An 18,408-nucleotide genomic window follows, 5' to 3' on the forward strand; every position below is an offset into this window, starting at 1 on the left:
GCTTACCATTTAGCTTCTGCCCTTAGTAATGCTACTTCTATCCTTAATAAACACTGCTTCAGTCATCACTGACTTGGAATTGAGATTGTTCAATGCAGATTTTTGTTCAATGCAGATTCAATTCACTGAGCCTAGGATACTGATTATCACTTGGGCAGTGGTTGAATCTTGGCAACAGCAGGAGCAACAAATTAAATTGGCGAGGCACGTTGCAGACCTCAAGCAGCAGCCGATCCCATTTCTGCTTTTATGGGAGGACAGTTGTGCCTTCACAACAACAGATCTAGTGCTTATGCCCTGGGTGCTGTGGTTCATTACAGTCTCCTTCCCAGCCTGCTGTTTGCTTACCACAAACTCTACTTCCACACTGCCCATTAATAAAGACACAGGGTAGAGTTTCCAGAATGCCTAAATCACTAATTAAAAAAGTCCCACAAATGGGATTTAGGCTGCTTTAGGTACTCTTGGAAAATTTACTCCTAGCCAATACTTGAGTTAGGCTCTTCCTCCTCCAATGGCCTGACCAGCTTATCAACCTTGACTCTCATCTGCTGGTATCTCAGGTTTGAGTTTTCCACTGTCCACAAATTTAGTTTCCTGACATGGGAAGCACTCATTCCAGTCTCTTGAAAAGGGAACAGATTGTCTGTGGTTGCTGGAGATGTTATTCAAATCATTCACTTAATTGTACTACACCTTCATGCATTTTTTCTTCGGCGCTGCCGTACGATCGTAGAATCATAGAACCATAGGGTTAGAAGAGACCACAAGGATCATCTAATCTGCTGGATCTCATTCTCAGCAATGTGATCAGAGATGTGCTGATACTCCCTTTGGCTTCATTTGGCAGATTTCAAATTGGCTGGAATGGTCTCCTCACTCTAGAAAACAAGATCTTGATAATTCCTTTTGGGCAAAGTGTGTTGTCTATTCCTCCATACTAGAGATGGGGGCTAATGGCCAAGTCAGAGCTATCTGGACAATAGTGTAGTTGTAAACCTACTTTCAGCTTCCAGATGACATAGTCAGGGTAAGATTTCTGACTTAAGTACGGAAATAAATAGAGTCCCAGGAGTCATAAACAGTGGTACTTACAGAATATGTATCCATACTAGTTATGGAGAGGAGGAGAACTAGATGTACCAGTTACAGTGGTATAGTGAGAGGTGCACATCTACACAACAAAATAACCATGTGCCCAATGACTTGCAGGAAGCCGTGAGTGTGCCAGAGTAGGCCTCTAGCAAGAGTTATGCAAACCTAGGATTCATTGGTGGTTATCCACTTATTAACCATGTGCTGTGGTGGCTTGGTAGCAGGATTAGGGGCCTTTATTTCTGTGAAATATCATTTCAAATGAACATAAAATCAAGAGATGATAGATCGTCTGGTGTCAATGGATCAGCTTGTTAGTGGAAAGTTCTTCGTACAGGTATATGAAGTTCTGTGGCTAATAGTGTTGTCATTTTAAGTGGTCATCATTAGCCTTTGAAGTTAATGCCCCACAGATGTACATTGAAAGAGTTCACACCTTTCCCCATGCCGTGGTTTGATTGTCTGCCACCTCAGAAATACAGTAGTGAATCCGTTGACATTTTCAAGCCCATCTTTACAACCAAATGGGCTTAGAAACTTTTTGTGGTTTTTAAATATAAAAGTTCAGATTCTTTTTAACATGGAAAAAATATTCAGTGTTTGCAAAATGCCTTGAAGATGAAAAGGATTATATAAATGCTAAGCATTATTTTTATTATTATTGTTAAATCCATTAGAAATCTGTAGGCAGGCCCTAAATCCTCAGAATTAACTGATTTAAAATGCCAGACACAGGCATTTTTATTGTCCTATGACATAAGTAAATTACATTCAGCGGTTGTCAGTCTACTGTCTTTTGGACATATATCCACATCACACAACTGCTGCGTGACGGTCCGTCTCTTCTCCTAAGGCAGGATTTAAATAGCAAGAGTGAGAAACATTGGTGGGGATGAAACAATGTTAGCGACTGCTCGGCTCTAGCCCTGCTGCACTGTATGTTTTCATTAAGGTATACATGCACATACATATTTGAATCCCTTCCAAAATGCTGTAAACTCTAAATTTGCCATATGTATATTTATTTAATGAAATGCATAGAAATCAGGTGAGTGGAGAGCTCATATATGAAGCAAGAAAGCAAAAAGTTTTTAAAAAATTTAAAAAGCCTGTTGAAGCATTAACATCTAGAGCTGGTGGTTTAGCCCCACGTGCATAAAGACATTTCAGAGTTCAGAGTGGTTTAAATCATAGACATTGTAGCACAAAGCGTCCTTTGGGGCAATAGCCAGCATTCTTTGTGAAAATGTGTTTAAATATTTCGTTCTTGTCATAGGATTCCTTTAGATTTGCAGACACAAAATAATGTTAAAACATACCGTGTCCCAAAGAAGACTGTAAGCCAAAACAGTATTTTAAACATTATTTAAAAAATGTGTTATTTAAACAAGACTGGATACATTTTTAACATCTGCAAGTGATAGCAGTGTGTATAGTAGGCCTGTTTTTCTTTTTATTCAATCTTAAAGCACAGAAAAGTAATTTAAAAAACATTTTGTGGGTCAATAGAAAGGAGCCTCCCAAAACTTTAACCTTAGAATTATGCTGTGTGTTAACATTACTGATTGTAAATGGCAATTGAATACTTGGGGTACAATTCACAGTAAAACTGCTGCTTCAATTTATATGGTATTCAGGCTTGAATCTAATTTTTAACTTTGTGTATTAAAAGATAGATAAAGGTTGTTCTCTTTTGCCACAGAGGGCAGGACAAGAGGCAGTGGGTTCAAGCTACAGCATAGCATATTTAGATTAAATGTAGGACCTTGCGGACCCTACTAATCCTATAATTCTATATATGAATAATAGGATATGCGTTACTAATTAATGATAGGTACTATTCTACAAACTAGTCTGGATACTACCATAATTATTGGCATAACACCTTACTTTATCAATCCTAAGCCACAGGAAAAGGGATAAACACTGCTGAACCATATGCGGTTATGTGAACTATGCTGCTTCATTGCTGCAAAAACATGAATGGCCCATGACCGTATGAATGGCAGACTGAATAGATGAATGGCAGACTATCATTAAGAATAGATGAAACTTTACAAAGTACATCTTGCCAGGGTGTAGATGGCTATGTGATATTCATGGGCAAACCATGGCTAAATTCACCAGAATGGCAATGTGATATTCATTGTAACATTAGGGATGATCTCACCAGTTGGGTAGGAATGATTCATAATCATCACATATAAAAATCATATCAGACATAGTTTGGACTGACCAATACGCATTTTAGTTCATGCCATTTATAGTTAAATTGTCAATTTTCATGCACTAAAAGGTTGGCTGCCTGCAATATTCGAAATATTTGTTCAGTCAAGGCAATATCAACTAAAGCTTCTAGGATGTGATGAAGCGATGGCTCTTGAAACTGCAGATAAAATGCCAGAACCTACCAGTACCTGACCTCACTTATTTATTTTTCTGTTCAGATAGCAGTAATATCAACAGATGTTTCAGAAGTCCCCAAAATAGAATTAACATAGAACTTCAAAGTAGAAATGAAATCTTCAGCTAAAGCAGGTCTTTTTCAGGCTTTGGTCCCTTGTGTTTATACTATGTATGTTTTAGATAGAACCCAGTATAGTTAAGGTTGCAAACAATTTGAATCACAACCACCTATTCTTTGAATTATGGGACAGTGAAAAATGTCTTTTCCCCACTGTGTAACAAGTTGTAATCACACTATTTTTTAACAGGCATACAGCAAAAACTGTGGAAGTTTGAAACTTGTTTTGGACATAATTCTCATGGAGAACTAGTTCCTTTGCTTATTTGAAAAATATGTTTAATCTGAGAAAAAATAGGAGCATTTGAAAAGAGGAGATTGAATCATTTCAGGAAAAAAGTGCCCTTAACTCTCTGCGTGTCCTTTGAGAGATGTATTGGAAGCTGATTGCTTCTAGATTTCTGTTTTCCTTAAAATCAAATGGAAACCCCCCCCCCAATATTAATACAAACATTACATTTCAAAGTAAAACTTTCAAAAAATGAATGAATTACAAAAGTTAACTTGCTCTGGTAGTGTTCACTTGATCATATTGCGCTTGTGTGTATTTTTTGTTTTTTCTTAAGTGAAAGTCACAACCTTTTGCTTTTTATTTGTATGCCATAAAATCTATTGGAGTTCAGATTCACTCCAAAGTGAATTTGAGTGTAGAGTCTTACTGCAATATCTAGTACTGGAAAGACCACTTGAAAGAACAGACTGAGCCTGCACAAACGTTCCATGACAATGTTAGGATAGGTGAGTGGATTGTAAGCAGATGACTCCTACCTAAAAGAGTGGATAGCCGGCTGGGAAGAGAGGTATGGACAGGCAGTTATTTTGGCTGAGGAATCAGTGCTTTCACCAAACATCTATGGAGTTAAAGAGGAATGAAACCTGCCCCTCCCCACCCTTGGCATATATAATTCCCACATTTAGTTAATTCAGATGAACTTTTCTGAGGGCTTGTCTACATGACCCCCCAGTTCGGACTGCAGGGGAACTGAACTGCAATATGCACTAGCATGCTGCACTGTAACTCCCCCATATGGACTCTACAAATGCAAACTAGAAGGTAGCTAGTTTGGGTTAATGTATTCCTGTTTAAACAGAGCTACAGTAACATGAACTTAGATGTCTTTTAGTTCACACCCACAGCATCCACACAGGGGAGTTACAGCGCGGCACATTAGCACCCACTTCAATTCACACCCCTGTAGTCGGAACTGCGGGGCCATATAGACATAGCCTGAGTTGTCCCCATGTAGACCAGCCCATAGACTGAAATTGAAAACACTTGAATGTACAGGATGTGTCTGTAATATTGCCCTAAAGTCCCTGCTAGTTAGTGAGGGAAAAAACGTTGTGTTGAAAGAAATATATTATTGTGAATAAAAGTATTTTCACATGTTATTTTTTAAAAATTCCGTTTCAGCTTTGTTTTTATTTTGCAGAATTCAAGCTAAAACTCGGGAATTTCGAGAGAAACAAGCTCGCGAACGTGACTATGCCGAGATCGAAGACTTTAACCGGACATTTGGATGTGAGGCTGACCCAGTGTATGCTGGAATGGCTTCATATGACTCTTCCACAAATAGTGGCGCCATGACTTTGAACAGCAGGCCACAGAGCCCCAGGGAAGGACAGACAGTTGAAGCGTTATATGCCCAAGTGAAGAAACCAAGAAATTCAAAGTCTTCACCTGTAGACAGGTAGGCACCAGACATCAGTCAATACTATATTTCAAAATTCAGCTTCATGGTGTTTTTGCCATAGAAGTACTGTTCATCAATTTTAAAGCCAGAGCTGCATTTTATTAATGGCTTTTAAAAAGCCTTTATGTAGAAAAATATTGAATTAACACAAATCGAGTCATAATGGAATAAGAAGCACAAGCTTTTGTAATGATTCTAACATTTCATCTCATTCTTTAAATGGTTTTGAACCCAAGATTCACTATTTAATATAATTCAAATTACAGTCAAACTTGTAACAGCCTTTGGTTAATTATCAGAGGTCTTGCTAATGTGATTGGAGGACAATGACAGTTCTGAATTCTGTTTGGAGCAATTATTTGAGATGTGCAAAACTCTTGTAATGAGACCAAAAGCCTGGCAAGGCTTACCTGGATTCTGATTTTATTGCAAATCTGAACCTCCGCCCAGCTGTGTGAACTTTTTGAGAAAACCTAGGCCAAGTAAGTGAACTAGGGCTAGCTTTGGGCATGGACTCTGGTAGGGAGAAATTTGTGTGTGGCTGTTTGGTGGTCATGGGGGGAGCTGTTTGTTTGTTTTGGTGGCCAAACTAAGCTATATTTGTCAGTTTTGCATTACTTCATTCCAAAACCAGGTACAACTCTACTCTGTTTTGGCTGAGACTTGAATTCACCTGAAAATTTGCAGCAAAAATTGGGACACCAAATTCCACAATCAAGAACAGTCAAAAATTGTCTAAACTTCTGTAGACCAAATGTGGCAAAGTTCACACAGCTCTGATTATTAAATAACTAAGGAACACCTCTCTTGTTCATATTCCTGGCTTAGTAGCTTTGCATTTTCTAAACTTTGCAAAAAATAATTTTAAATTCCTAGTACAGAAGACATTGGTAATTCAATAGAATATATAGATTCATTGCAGATACATTTTAGCTCATAGAGCCCCACCACCACCATTCCTCACAAAAGATCAATGCTGCCGCACTTACAATAACCCAAATGAAACCATTTCTCCTGGTTGCATGTATTTGAGGTCTGTAATTTACATCAGAATAGGACTTTAAATTTGCATATTTCACTTAAAACCAACAGACATTAAATTCCCATGGTGCCAGTGATGATGTAGCATTTGACCTCAAGGGGCTGTAGCTGTCACCTATAGTTTAGCAGATTGTTTAGAGCTATTTTGAATAGAGGGATGGAAACTGTTATGGGTAACTCTCAGCTGGACCGAATGGGAAATATTTTTTAAAAGGGGCCTTCATCATGGCAGAAATATGTACATTATAACAGAAAAAGACACCGTAAGATATTGAGAACTAATGAAATTTCAGGTGGACTTTGCCAAACATTTTTACTAACATTCAGTAACCTATGTCCGCCTTTCCTTTTTTGATCACTCTGTTGATCACTTTGATCACTTAGCAAATATGCATGGAGTAGGGCCTTTTTTTGTGCATAAAATAAAATGGTTTATAATAAATACAGTCTGAATATACAACTTTTTTTTTTAATTTGGAAAACTTATGGATCCAAACAAAGACTGTTTCATCATTAGGCTTGGAGTTTTACATACCTTCTTCCTTTTTACTTATCCCTGTATTGACCGATGGCAATATAATTAGGTGCCAGAAATCACATCACTTTTAGTGACCTTGAAAATCAAGATAGTCTAGTTGGATAGTATGGTTGCCACACTGACTTTTACAACTGTTTTTGTTAGGCCAAAGGCACTGTTTCATGCCTGAGTTGAATAGCATCAATGTCATATGAAGAAAAAGAGTTATCTTTGATGAACCTGGCAGGGAGAAAAGTAAGACCTGCCTGACCTAGCTAACTATGTGGGATCACTGATGAAAGATCAAGGACAGTGAGAGAGAGCAAAAGTGAAGTTATGACTGGGATATTGTTGGACTGTGATAATAATCAAGAAGGCAGCATTGAAGAGCACACTGGTCTCTTGTTTGCACCTTCAAGCAGTTAGTTATTCAAGTCCAGAAAGTAGAGAGGACTTCATTAAGGACTATTGGATCATGCCATGAGAAAAGGAAAAACCCAATACACCCATCAAAATTGAGAAAAAGCAACTGAAAAGCTCGTTGGAGCAGAAACAGCCGTCTGGACAAATGACTTCATGAAAACAGGGCAGTGAGGAAGCAGGAGTCACTAAAGACAAGGAAGACAGGAAACCTAGCAAGAATGAAATGTGGGAAAAATTGAACAGTTGAAATGAAAAGGGAATCATATTTGTAAAGTGCCCATCACAGTAGTTAGTATCTGGGCTCTATGATACAAACTTGTCTAGCACATGGAATACTCTCCATCAGGACCCTAGCTCTCTGCTCTGTCCTCCCACTTCTTAACAGAAATCCAACTCCAAATGGAGTTGGAAAGTACCTTCATTAAAATATGGGTATTGCAGCAAGTATGAGAGGCTCATGCTCAGCTTAATCTCCTATCAAAAGATTAATCTGTGGCTATGGGTCCTAGCTGAGAAAGCTTGGCATCTGACCCTTGCAAGAACTTCGTCTCTGACAGATGAAAACCCTGTTTGAATGCAGCTGCCGCTCTTGGGCACAGAGGTGAGAGCCAGTCTTTGAGATGACTGGGGTGCGTCCCAGTCTGCAGAGGACTTTGTGAATGAAGATCAGGATCTTGAATTGATTTAATATTCAGTTGTGTTGGAACCAGTGGAGGCCTGGGATGTGATAGAGCTGCTTCAGACTCTTGGATCTCCTGCCTCTATCAAAGGGGAGTTGAGGCATCCACCAAGATAGTATGGGGCATTGTTCTAGGCCCCATATGAAGATCTTGATAATCTTACTAAATCCTTTAAAATAAGATGGTGAGATGATGACGGATAGTCTTCTCAAAATGTACAAAAGTCTATACAAGACATTCATCTTAACTGTGTTAATTTTCCCACAGAGGCTCAGAGAAAGCTCTTGCCAGGAACTAGAGTCTTCGGCTAGTTGTAGTCTGGAGATGGGTGTGGTATGTTCATAATTATGCATTTTGTGTGCATATCTTCTTTAGCATGTGGGTCACTGCCTGCTTCACCATCTTTGTCTTCTTGATGGCCTTTATGGTATCTCCAGACAGGTCATGTTACAGTAGTCTGGCCTGGGAATATTGAAATTCTAATTCATGCTTAGGTCATTATCCAAAAAAGGGCAGTGTCTCCTGGCCAGCTATTTATAAAAGACATTCTTTGACCTTCAGGTTGTGTGTTACCTTGACATGTGCCTCTGCACTGTATCAACCTGCTAGCTTCTAGTTACCATCTTCCAAGCCCTGAATAACAAGCCTCAGTGATTTTCAAAACCCATTTTAAATCTTAATAATTCTAGTCATATCAGATTGTCTTCTGTTGCACTGAACATGTTTTCCAAATCAATCTCTAGGAACTAGAGTAGGTGGCTTTTCTTAACAGAGGAGGAACTTATATGTTCTGAGAATGAAGAATATTGAAACTGTAACAAAAACCAGGCAGTTTGAGGGCTTGGTTATCAGTTCAGCTCCAAGGGTTATAGTTGTCTTAGCTATATTTGTTCCATTCTGTGTTCTAATGATTTGCACAGATAGTTTGTGCTGCTAAGATTTTGTTTAAATGTATCTTCTCTTCACTTTAGACATTAAAAAGAAAAAAATGTGATGGAGTTCATGAGGCATGTTTATTTTACATGACTGGACCAAAAGGGTGTCTTGGGAATTGCATTCCTGTAGATATGACTTTTAGTTTAGCTGAGAAATGTGTGTTAGTATGTTTTACATCATGCAGAAGAAAACATGGACTGCTGATCACTATTTTTTTTCATGTAGATGACGATGCTATACAATCGAGTTTTTATTGCTACCACCTAACATCCATAGTTGGAGAGTCCATAGTAGAAAGACAGCTCCTAATGGGCATTTACTGGCTATTGCCATGTAATCATTTCCCACCAAGAGTGCATTGTCCTCAAATATAATTGAAATAAAATAGGCACTGTGCTGCCGCAAATCTAAATAGCTTGAAAATAGTAGGCTGGACTCCCCTAACTCAGTGAGGACACTCTAATGGAAACATAAATACCATAATCATATGCTTTTTGCATGCATTTGACCATTAAAAAGAAAAATGCCCATTTTAGAAGAAGAGACCTCTATGAACTGGTTTCTTTTCCATCAAAACTGGAATCAAGTTATGTCAAAGAAATATTTGGGGACTGGGGAAAAAAAAAACCCAACAGTTGCCTCAGCTGTCATCTGTTTAGATGTGCCAAAAGGCAACTGCTGTTTTAAAAATTTAAGGTCACACTGCAGATTTTTATTTGCTGCTCTAACAGATGAGATGGAACGTTTTATTTAGATGTTAGGTATTTGTTCAGTAGTGTTCTGCTTAACTTGATGTGAGAATAATGAATTCTTCAGAGTAGCAAGACACATTCTAATATAATTTCAAAATATATCAAAAAGAGTAGAATAAACATACTCATTCTTTCTGGCCTATGTGAAATAATTCTCTGTAATAGCCCAGTAGGTCACAAAAGCTATGAGATATTATATAGTAATGCCAGGATAAATATTTGTTAAAAAAAACCAAGACACCCATACTGTTATATTAAACTTCTCCTTTATTAGTAATGTCAGTCATAGGAATTTTCTTTAAAGTCTGAGGTATCATTCACACATATAAATCTAAGCTTACTGCCATACCCATAACAGATGAAGATATGAGTTATTACACAGGATGACACATTCTGTAAGTGCCAAGATTTTCTCTTACACAAAAAGAGTTATGACAGTTCTTTCATTTGCTCTGAGGTGCTAGTATAGGAGCATTGCAATGAAATGAAAGACTAAGGTAATATAAACCACCTAACCACTGACATTTTAAACTGTTAACTACCTGGGTTGAATAAGGCTATGAGTAGCGCCTACCCCACCCAACCTTTGTTTATTGCCATCCTTCCTATGGACGGTCTGTCTTATAGCTTGATTCTCCACCATTATTCTTGTTCAGTACTACCTTACTCCAGAAGTAGCTGCGCTGAGATGAGTTTTAATGGTGCTACTTGCAGAATAAAAGTTCTTCTTCATGTAAATGAGGGTGACAGAATTGGGCCTTTATACTGTAAGCTTCTCAGAGCAGGGACCTGTCCGTTTTATTTATACATAAGGCTCCATAATTCATTTGTGGTAGTGTATAAATATTTTTTTAAAATCCATATATTTTCATTAGCATTACCTCAAAAACACAGGGCCCTATTCTTATTTACAGCAAGCCTCTTTTCACCACTTTGGCAAAGTAAAGGAGCCTTACATTTATGCCCATTGTAAGGCCCCTTACACTGGCAGAGTGGTGAAAAGAGGCTTAATGTAAATGAGACTCTGATTTCCTATTAAAAAGGGCTTTTAAGAATGGCATGCATCCTATCCTTGGTAATTCAATGACAACATTGTGGGGAACAGCTAACAGACAGACCTGTCCAATGCACCAACAAAAAATAATACCTTAAAAAAAAGGGGCATGCATGTTTGGCTCGTCTTTCTCTTCCTTGTGGCATATTCTTCTTGTGACTGTGGTGAACTGCGGACAGCTAGTGAATGGGGTTTGAGACTCACTGGGATCCTTTGTTCCTACTACTATTCCACTTGATTTTAGCACTTACACTTGTACTTTACATGAAGATCAGTGCATTCCTGTTCTTCCACTGCCAACACCATAAACCAACAACCCTGACCCCCTAGACTGCCTAAAAATAGTTTTCTGTCTTATAGACCTGTGGATCTAGGGACCATTAGAAACTAATAGCACTGGTATTCCGAGGACTTAGGTTACTTTCCTTTTTCCTCCTCGAATCTTGACGGACTATAAAAAAAATTTTAATATAAATTCATGTGAATTTATGTAGAGCCCCTATTGTGAGGAGTATTTGCTGTGACACTATCCAGTGTTCGGGTAATGATTTGGGAGGGGAGAGAGAGGTGAAGATTTACAGTGAGCTCTATTCAAAACATTCATTTTAATTACTCAGATGTTCTATATACTCTCTGACTAGATCCCAAGTGCTGGCACTGTTGTGAGAACCACTTAATTATACATTTACCACAGCCTCACTGAAACCCTGGAATGTTTGCTTCTTCCCTCTCCAAACAGGCTTGATTTGTAATCTAAAGAGTGACAGCTATTTGTTGTTTTTTCAAAAACAGAATGAGTTAGTACTTCTAGAAATGTTTTCAGTGGGAAAATGTATGGCAAGATAAGAAAGAAATGAACTTCCTATGGAAGGTTACAAAGCAGGAAGTGAACTGGGTTCCACCCAAAAGTACACCTTGTTGCTAATATACCTAAAAGTTGTTATAATTTTCTAGAAGTAAGCAATAACTCTGTTCAGTTCTGGAAATGATTTATTTAAGTGCAACTATTTTCTGTGGTGAGCAAAGATAGTTATAAGAAGGGGAATTTAGCAAAGCAGAGATTCAAAACTTGTCACTCTTCATCAGTATAAGTGTACAATCAAGATGCAAAAGTGGAATAAGACAACATCCTGTTGCCAAGATATGAAAGAAGAAAGCAGCTTTTGTTTTGTTCATGCTGTAGAAGACACAGTTTAATAAAAATAAACTTGCACAATGTTTTTCTTTAGAGTGAAGCAAAACTTGATATAAAGGAGAAAAAAGCTGCTGTTTCAGCTGTATAGCAATTATCATAAAATATATTCCACCAAGTGAACTATCTAGCAACAGAGTGAGTGCACCCAGTTTTCTACTACCCAGCATACTTGTGCTGTAGAAGCTTTCTGGTTTTCTTGTTGAAAAATATATAGTAAATGCTTTTTGAAAGCCTGAAAATGCTTTTGAAAAGCAATAGCCCTTTCAGTTCTTAAAGGAAGTGTTATGTTCTTCCCATTAGGTGCTATTAACATCTGTTCCCTTCTAGTCCTGTTGACCTAAATGTGCAGTTGGGGCCTGATGTTGTGCAACATAGTTATAGCATAGGGCACTCCATTTGTACTAAGCACTCACAGTGGGCATACACAGATTTAAAAACTCTCTAAAGGGCATAATGGATGTTTCCTGGATTTTCTTGGGCATTATTAGTGCTCCAAAGGTGGGAGGAGAAAGTTGTTAAGTATTTGAAATGGAAGTGCTTGAAGAATATAATTTCCTACACTCTAACTTTTCACAAGCCATGTAAACCTTCAAATAAAACCAAAAACTTACAGAATACTACCAAATGCCTCTCTTTGTGCTGAGTATGAGCCTCAGCAAATAAAAAGCAAATTTGTTTCCTATTATACTTTTGGCTGTCCCTCCAGTCTGCCTGGCTACTCTGTTCTTGTGAAGTACTCAAGACCCTTGCACTCTGAGCACATTAAAAAACAGGATTTTGTATATTTCAGTGTGCTGCCTGATCATAAGAATGAAATAGATGGGCAGAGCTAGGGGAGTGCACCCTCTGCATATGAAGAAAGGTAGTTATCTGCTCACTAGGGGAAAATGGAATTTTAGTTCTGTTGCAGCACTCATGTTAGAACGTTTATAGTTTCCTGGCTAAAGATGACAGTTGGGAAAATGGGTATTATAGAGGTGCCACTTGTACCTCTGTAGTTAAGGCTGATTTGAGTTTTACACATAATTTATAAAACAGATCAAATTTTGATTCATCAACTTTTATAAATATCCCTTTTAAATATGCATAGGAAGCAAAGATACAATTTTAGATAATCTCTAAATCCAACAGTGTTTTTTCTCTCACCATCCTGCGCTATGTACACAGTACTGTACACTTTTGTCCCATGTATTACACCCCTTCTGAGTACAATGGGCGTACGCTACTGCAATAAACAAGTAGTAGTTTTAGAACAGTGTTTGAGGAAGTACAAGAATTGCCTTGAGGAGGAGGATGGAACTACTGTTTAATTCGTACCCTTCAGTGAGGCTCTTAGGAAAGAGATGAGGTGAGAGTACTATTTTAAAAAAAGAAATGAAATGAATTACCTTGGAGGAGTAATCATGTGTGTGACTGCTTCATACTTACATCCAAAGACTGGCTCTGATTTAGTATGTGGATATCTCTTGTAAAGGATATGTTAGCATTCCCTATAGTCCCACTATTGAGGACCCCATAAGTAGCCCAATTTGGTTCACCAGGACCACTCAGAAAAGTATAATCTACCCTCAATAGTTAATATTTGCAGGATCCAGAGGCCTTAAACTATAAGTAACTTACAGCAGGGCCTGTGTCTCCTTGTGTATCTTGTACAGTCACTGGTACTTCTTAACAGATAACATATGATGATGATAATAGGTGAAAGGTAGTATAATAAATGTCTATAATGTTCTTATAATTAGAAAACTCAATTTGACCCACTGTTGTTTTATTATTAGTCTTATTTACATATAAAACAAACTATATTTATCCACACTGTTTATTCTTATAGCCTGGCTTGTTTGTTTATGTGACCTAAAGCATATCCTGCTTCCGATCCATGTATTTCATGATTGATGGAAGTGGTGCAGTCTTGTCAGGGGGAAAAGAGTCCTGTACAGGAACCTTTAGGAAGGAAATGACATCACTGTGTGGGTTTTTTTAATGCCCTTTAACATCTTGTAAACTGATTTAATGCTTGTGAAAGGTTCCAGATTGACAGCCCTGGACATTGAGTAGTTTCTTAAAGACCCAGTTTAACTTTTTCTTGTCTGGAAAGATATAATGCTTCCCACTCTTCCCCTTCTCAAACTGTATAACCAGTAGTGTATTGTATTGGTACAGTGTGAATGATGGCATAATTTTCTAAGAACTAAAAGATTATGTATAAGAACACTGAAATCTTATTTCTTATGGCTCAGACATTGAGATATTTAGAAATTAAAAGGTTTTTCACATGATCTATTTTATATTATGATTTTCTGAAAAATGTTCTTGTAACATCAGTTGTAATTACTCTCTACAGAATTATTTTCCATCCCTTAAAATATCAATAACGTTTAAATAGGTTTTCAATCTGAGGTATTTGACTCATGCATGCAGATCTTTCTTAGATTATGGACATATGAAACATTTTTACAGTTAGAGCAGATATTTGTAACTGATAAGCAATTGAGTACAGTAGGCGATCATTTTATGCAGTTTTATGTCATGTTACATTATTAATTAATTTGAAAGAAACATGAAAAGAACAGGTTTTGCATCATTTTGATTTTTATAAACCATCTAATAAATTAATATTAATAGATTTTGTAATAATATATAGCACTTGTATAATACATTATTTAATAAAAAGTCCCCTGTGTCCAAACACTGAACCATTAGTGCAGAAGAACATGGTGCCTATAGAAAAAGTCCTATTATTGGGCACCTGAGACTAATCCTCCTATCCAGCACCCTCACCTAACAAGCAGAGGAGATGGAAGATACCAGTCTCAATTTCTGGCCTATAGCAGTGAGACATGGTTTATTCGTACTTCCAGCTCATGCCTCCCATGTAACCTAATAGTTGTAGTATATGGCATTGGGTATTATGTGCCATAAAGAAAACTCTACAAAACTGTCTGATTTTCTTTATCACTGGCATAATAAATCTAGTATAAAAGTAGTAAAAGGGTTTCCTCTGTGTTGTTTTATGTATCCTCTTAAGTTGCACTTTGTCCATTTGCCTGAGAGCAAATACATGCACAGTTCCTAAAATGTAGTCACATGAACCCACCCCTTCCCAAGGATAGCTAAATACCCTTCAAGGAAGGAAGGAATGCATCTGGTCTGATTTAATTAGCTAGGTGTGATTTAAAGGTTGCAGAAATCAAAAAGGCTTATTCATTTTCCCTCAACAATCATTTTCCTTAATATTTCATCAAAACCTGCTGATTTGGAGACCACCTTCTGGGCTTTGATTCATTATGACTGCGAACATAATTTAATTTTCCCCCTTTCTCATTCTGTGATATACTCTTTCATCTCTGAGACACTGTTAAGATGTTTCTAAAATTCACAGATTGCTAATTGATCTAACTTTTTTTAAACTGTACTTAAAGCTAAGATCTCTGCTGTAAAAGCAATTTTTCATGCATTTGCTTTTAATACATTTTCTTTCATTCTATGCATCTGATAATGCGAACATTTTCTTACATATGTACTGAAAATTAGGGACATTTCATTTTTTTATGCCCTAGTAATAGTGAATCACATTCCTCTGTAATTTGGAAACATTCTTGGTCTATAGACTGAAGATGATGCCAGAACATTGACTCAGAAACATATTTGTTCTACAATCATCTATTATTACCACTACTACAGCACTCAGATGTGTGCAAGGTGCTTGAGTACCAATAGAAAGAAATGACTTCAGCCCTGATGAGTTTACAATTCAGTTTGGGTGTGATGCAGTGGGTGAGGGTAACAAACTTTAGGGAAAGCAGCAAAGAATCCTGTGGCACCTTATAGACTAACAGACGTTTTGGAGCATGAGCTTTCGTGGTTGAATACCCACTTCTTCAGATGCATGTGGTGGAAATTTCCAGGGGCAGGTATATATATGCTAGCAAGCAAGCTAGAGATAACGAGGTCAGTTCAATCAGGGAGGATGAGGCCCTGTTCTAGCAGTTGAGGTGTGAAAACCAAGAGAGGAGAAACTGGTTCTGTAGTTGGCAAGCCATTCACAGTCTTTGTTCAATCCTGAGCTAATGGTGTCAAATTTGCAGATGAACTGAAGCTCAGCAGTTTCTCTTTGAAGTCTGGTCCTGAAGTTTTTTTGCTGCAGGATGGCCACCTTAAGGTCTGCAATAGTGTGGCCAGGGAGGTTGAAGTGCTCTCCTACAGGTTTTTGTATATTGCCATTCCTAATGTCTGATTTGTGTCCATTTATCCTTTTCCATAGAGATTGTCCAGTTTGGACGATGTACATAGCAGAGGGGCATTGCTGGCATATGATGGCGTATATTACATTGGTGGATGTGCAGGTGAATGAACCAGTGGATGTGCAGGTGAATGAACCAGTTGGTGATCTGGTTAGGTCCTGTGATGGTGTCGCTGGTGTAGATATGTGGGCCGAGTTGGCATCGAGGTTTGTTGCATGGATTGGTTCCTGAGCTAGAGTTATTATGGTGCGGTGTGCAGTTACTGGTGAGAATATGTTTCAGGTTGGCAGGTTGTCTGTGGGCAAGGACAGGCCTGCCACCCAAGGCCTGTGAAAGTGTGGGATCATTGTTCAGGATGGGTTGTAGATCCTTGATGATGCGTTGGAAGGGTTTTAGCTGGGGGCTGTATGTGATGGCCAGTGGAGTCCTGTTGGTTTCTTTCTTGGGTTTGTCTTGCAGTAGGAGGCTTCTGGGTACACGTTTGGCTCTGTTGATCTGTTTCCTTATTTCCTCATGCGGGTATTGTAGTTTTGAGAATGCTTGGTGGAGATTTTGTAGGTGTTGGTCTCTGTCTGAGGAGTTAGAGCAGATGCAGTTGTACCTCAGTGCTTGGCTGTAGACAATGGATTGTGTGATGTGTCCGGGATGGAAGCTGGAGGCATGAACGTAGGCATAGCGGTCGGTAGGTTTTCGATATAGGGTGGTGTTAATGTGACCATCACTTATTTGCACTGTGGTGTCAAGAAAGTGGACCTCCTGTGTAGATTGGTCCAGGCTGAAGTTGATGGTGGGGTGGAAGCTGTTGAAATTGTGGTGGAATTTTTCCAGAGTCTCCTTCCCATGGATCCAGATGATGAAGATGTCATCAATGTAGCGTAGGTAGAGAAAAAGGGCGTGAGCAGATGAGAGCTGAGGAAGCGTTGTTCCAGGTCGGCCATAAAGATATTGGCATATTGTGGGGCCATGCGGGTGCCCATAGCAGTGCCACTGATCTGGAGATATATATTGTCATCAAATTTGAAATAGTTGTGTGTAAGTATAAAGGCACAGAGCTCAGCAGCCAGTTGTGCTGTGGCATCGTCAGGGATACTGTTCCTGACAGCTTGTATTCCATCTGTGTGTGGGATGTTTGTGTAGAGAGCCTCTACATCCATGGTGGCTAGGATGGTGTTTTCTGGGAGGTGACCAATGCATTGTAGTTTCCTCAGGAAATCAGTGGTGTCACGGAGATAGCTGGGAGTGCTGGTGGCATAGGGTCTGAGCAGAGAGTCCATATATCCAGACAGTCCTTCAGTGAGAGTGCCAATGCCCGAGATGATGGGGCGTCCAGGATTTCCGGGTTTGTGGATCTTGGGTAGTAACTTTAGGGAGGTCATGGGGGTGAGATTAGGAGTAGTCTTTAAAGCAAAAAGATCACACAGTTACTGAGTTAGGCATCTGTAGATATTTATGGTTCAATTTGGAATTTTTAAAAAATTACTAGAGTCACTTTGCCTAAGCCCCACATCAGAAGTGAGTCTCAAGGCATTTGAATGACGAGAGGGGGTAGTAACTTGGAGCACCAGAATTGAAAGGGCATTTCAATGGAAGAAGCCCTAGTCAGTGAGCCATGAGCTAGTTCAATTCTTCTGGCACAATGGAACTCTCAAAAATAAGAATCTAGTTCATCTCTGCAAGAGACAGAACCTTCTCTAGGGGTGAGGAGACTATGGAATGAACTTCTCCAGAAACAAACGACTATCCCAAAACTCACCACTTTCCACTCCAAGTGCAATGAGTGTGTATTTGACCTGCTTTCTCTAGCATAAAGACAGAGATACCAATAGGTATATTAAACAAACAAAAAAAACCCCACAACACCAGCACCCTACCAAAACAAGACACTCCACTTCACATGCTTCTCCCCCTGGGGAGGGGTTAAGAGAACAAACAACACATGATAGATCACGTTGCTTAATTCTCTACTGAAAGGTGCTCAAATACTAACGTGAAGAGCAGAATATAAAAATCTATACTGTATAGAATAGACTTCAGCAGAACTATTCATGTGAGTAAGGGTTGTGGGATTGGCACCTACGTGGCCGTACTCTGAACACAAGTAACTTCTAGTTTAGAAAATGTGTTAGCGCTGCTGTTTTCAATGGAGTTACACTGCTTTCTTCCTGATGGAAAATCTTGCTACATATCAAACTACAAGGAGCCTTAAATGCAGGTTTTAACCCTACCAATCACTCTTTACGTGCCAACAACAGA

At 38.6% G+C, this 18,408-nt stretch overlaps 1 protein-coding gene across 10 annotated transcripts in view; it reads left to right on the top strand.

Moving 5' to 3' along the window:
• The window catches only part of PARD3 (par-3 family cell polarity regulator), a 648,004-nt gene that overhangs the window by 507,147 nt on the left and 122,449 nt on the right, over positions 1–18,408 (top strand). For all 10 annotated transcript variants that reach the window (XM_030550179.1, XM_030550184.1, XM_030550177.1 and 7 more), the window contains one exon: positions 5,053–5,310. In XM_030550179.1, coding sequence (XP_030406039.1) covers positions 5,053–5,310 — 258 coding nt within the window. The remainder of the gene's footprint in view (positions 1–5,052; positions 5,311–18,408) is intronic.

This window comes from Gopherus evgoodei, chromosome 2 (genome assembly GCF_007399415.2).
Source record: "Gopherus evgoodei ecotype Sinaloan lineage chromosome 2, rGopEvg1_v1.p, whole genome shotgun sequence".
NCBI lineage: Eukaryota > Metazoa > Chordata > Testudines > Testudinidae > Gopherus > Gopherus evgoodei.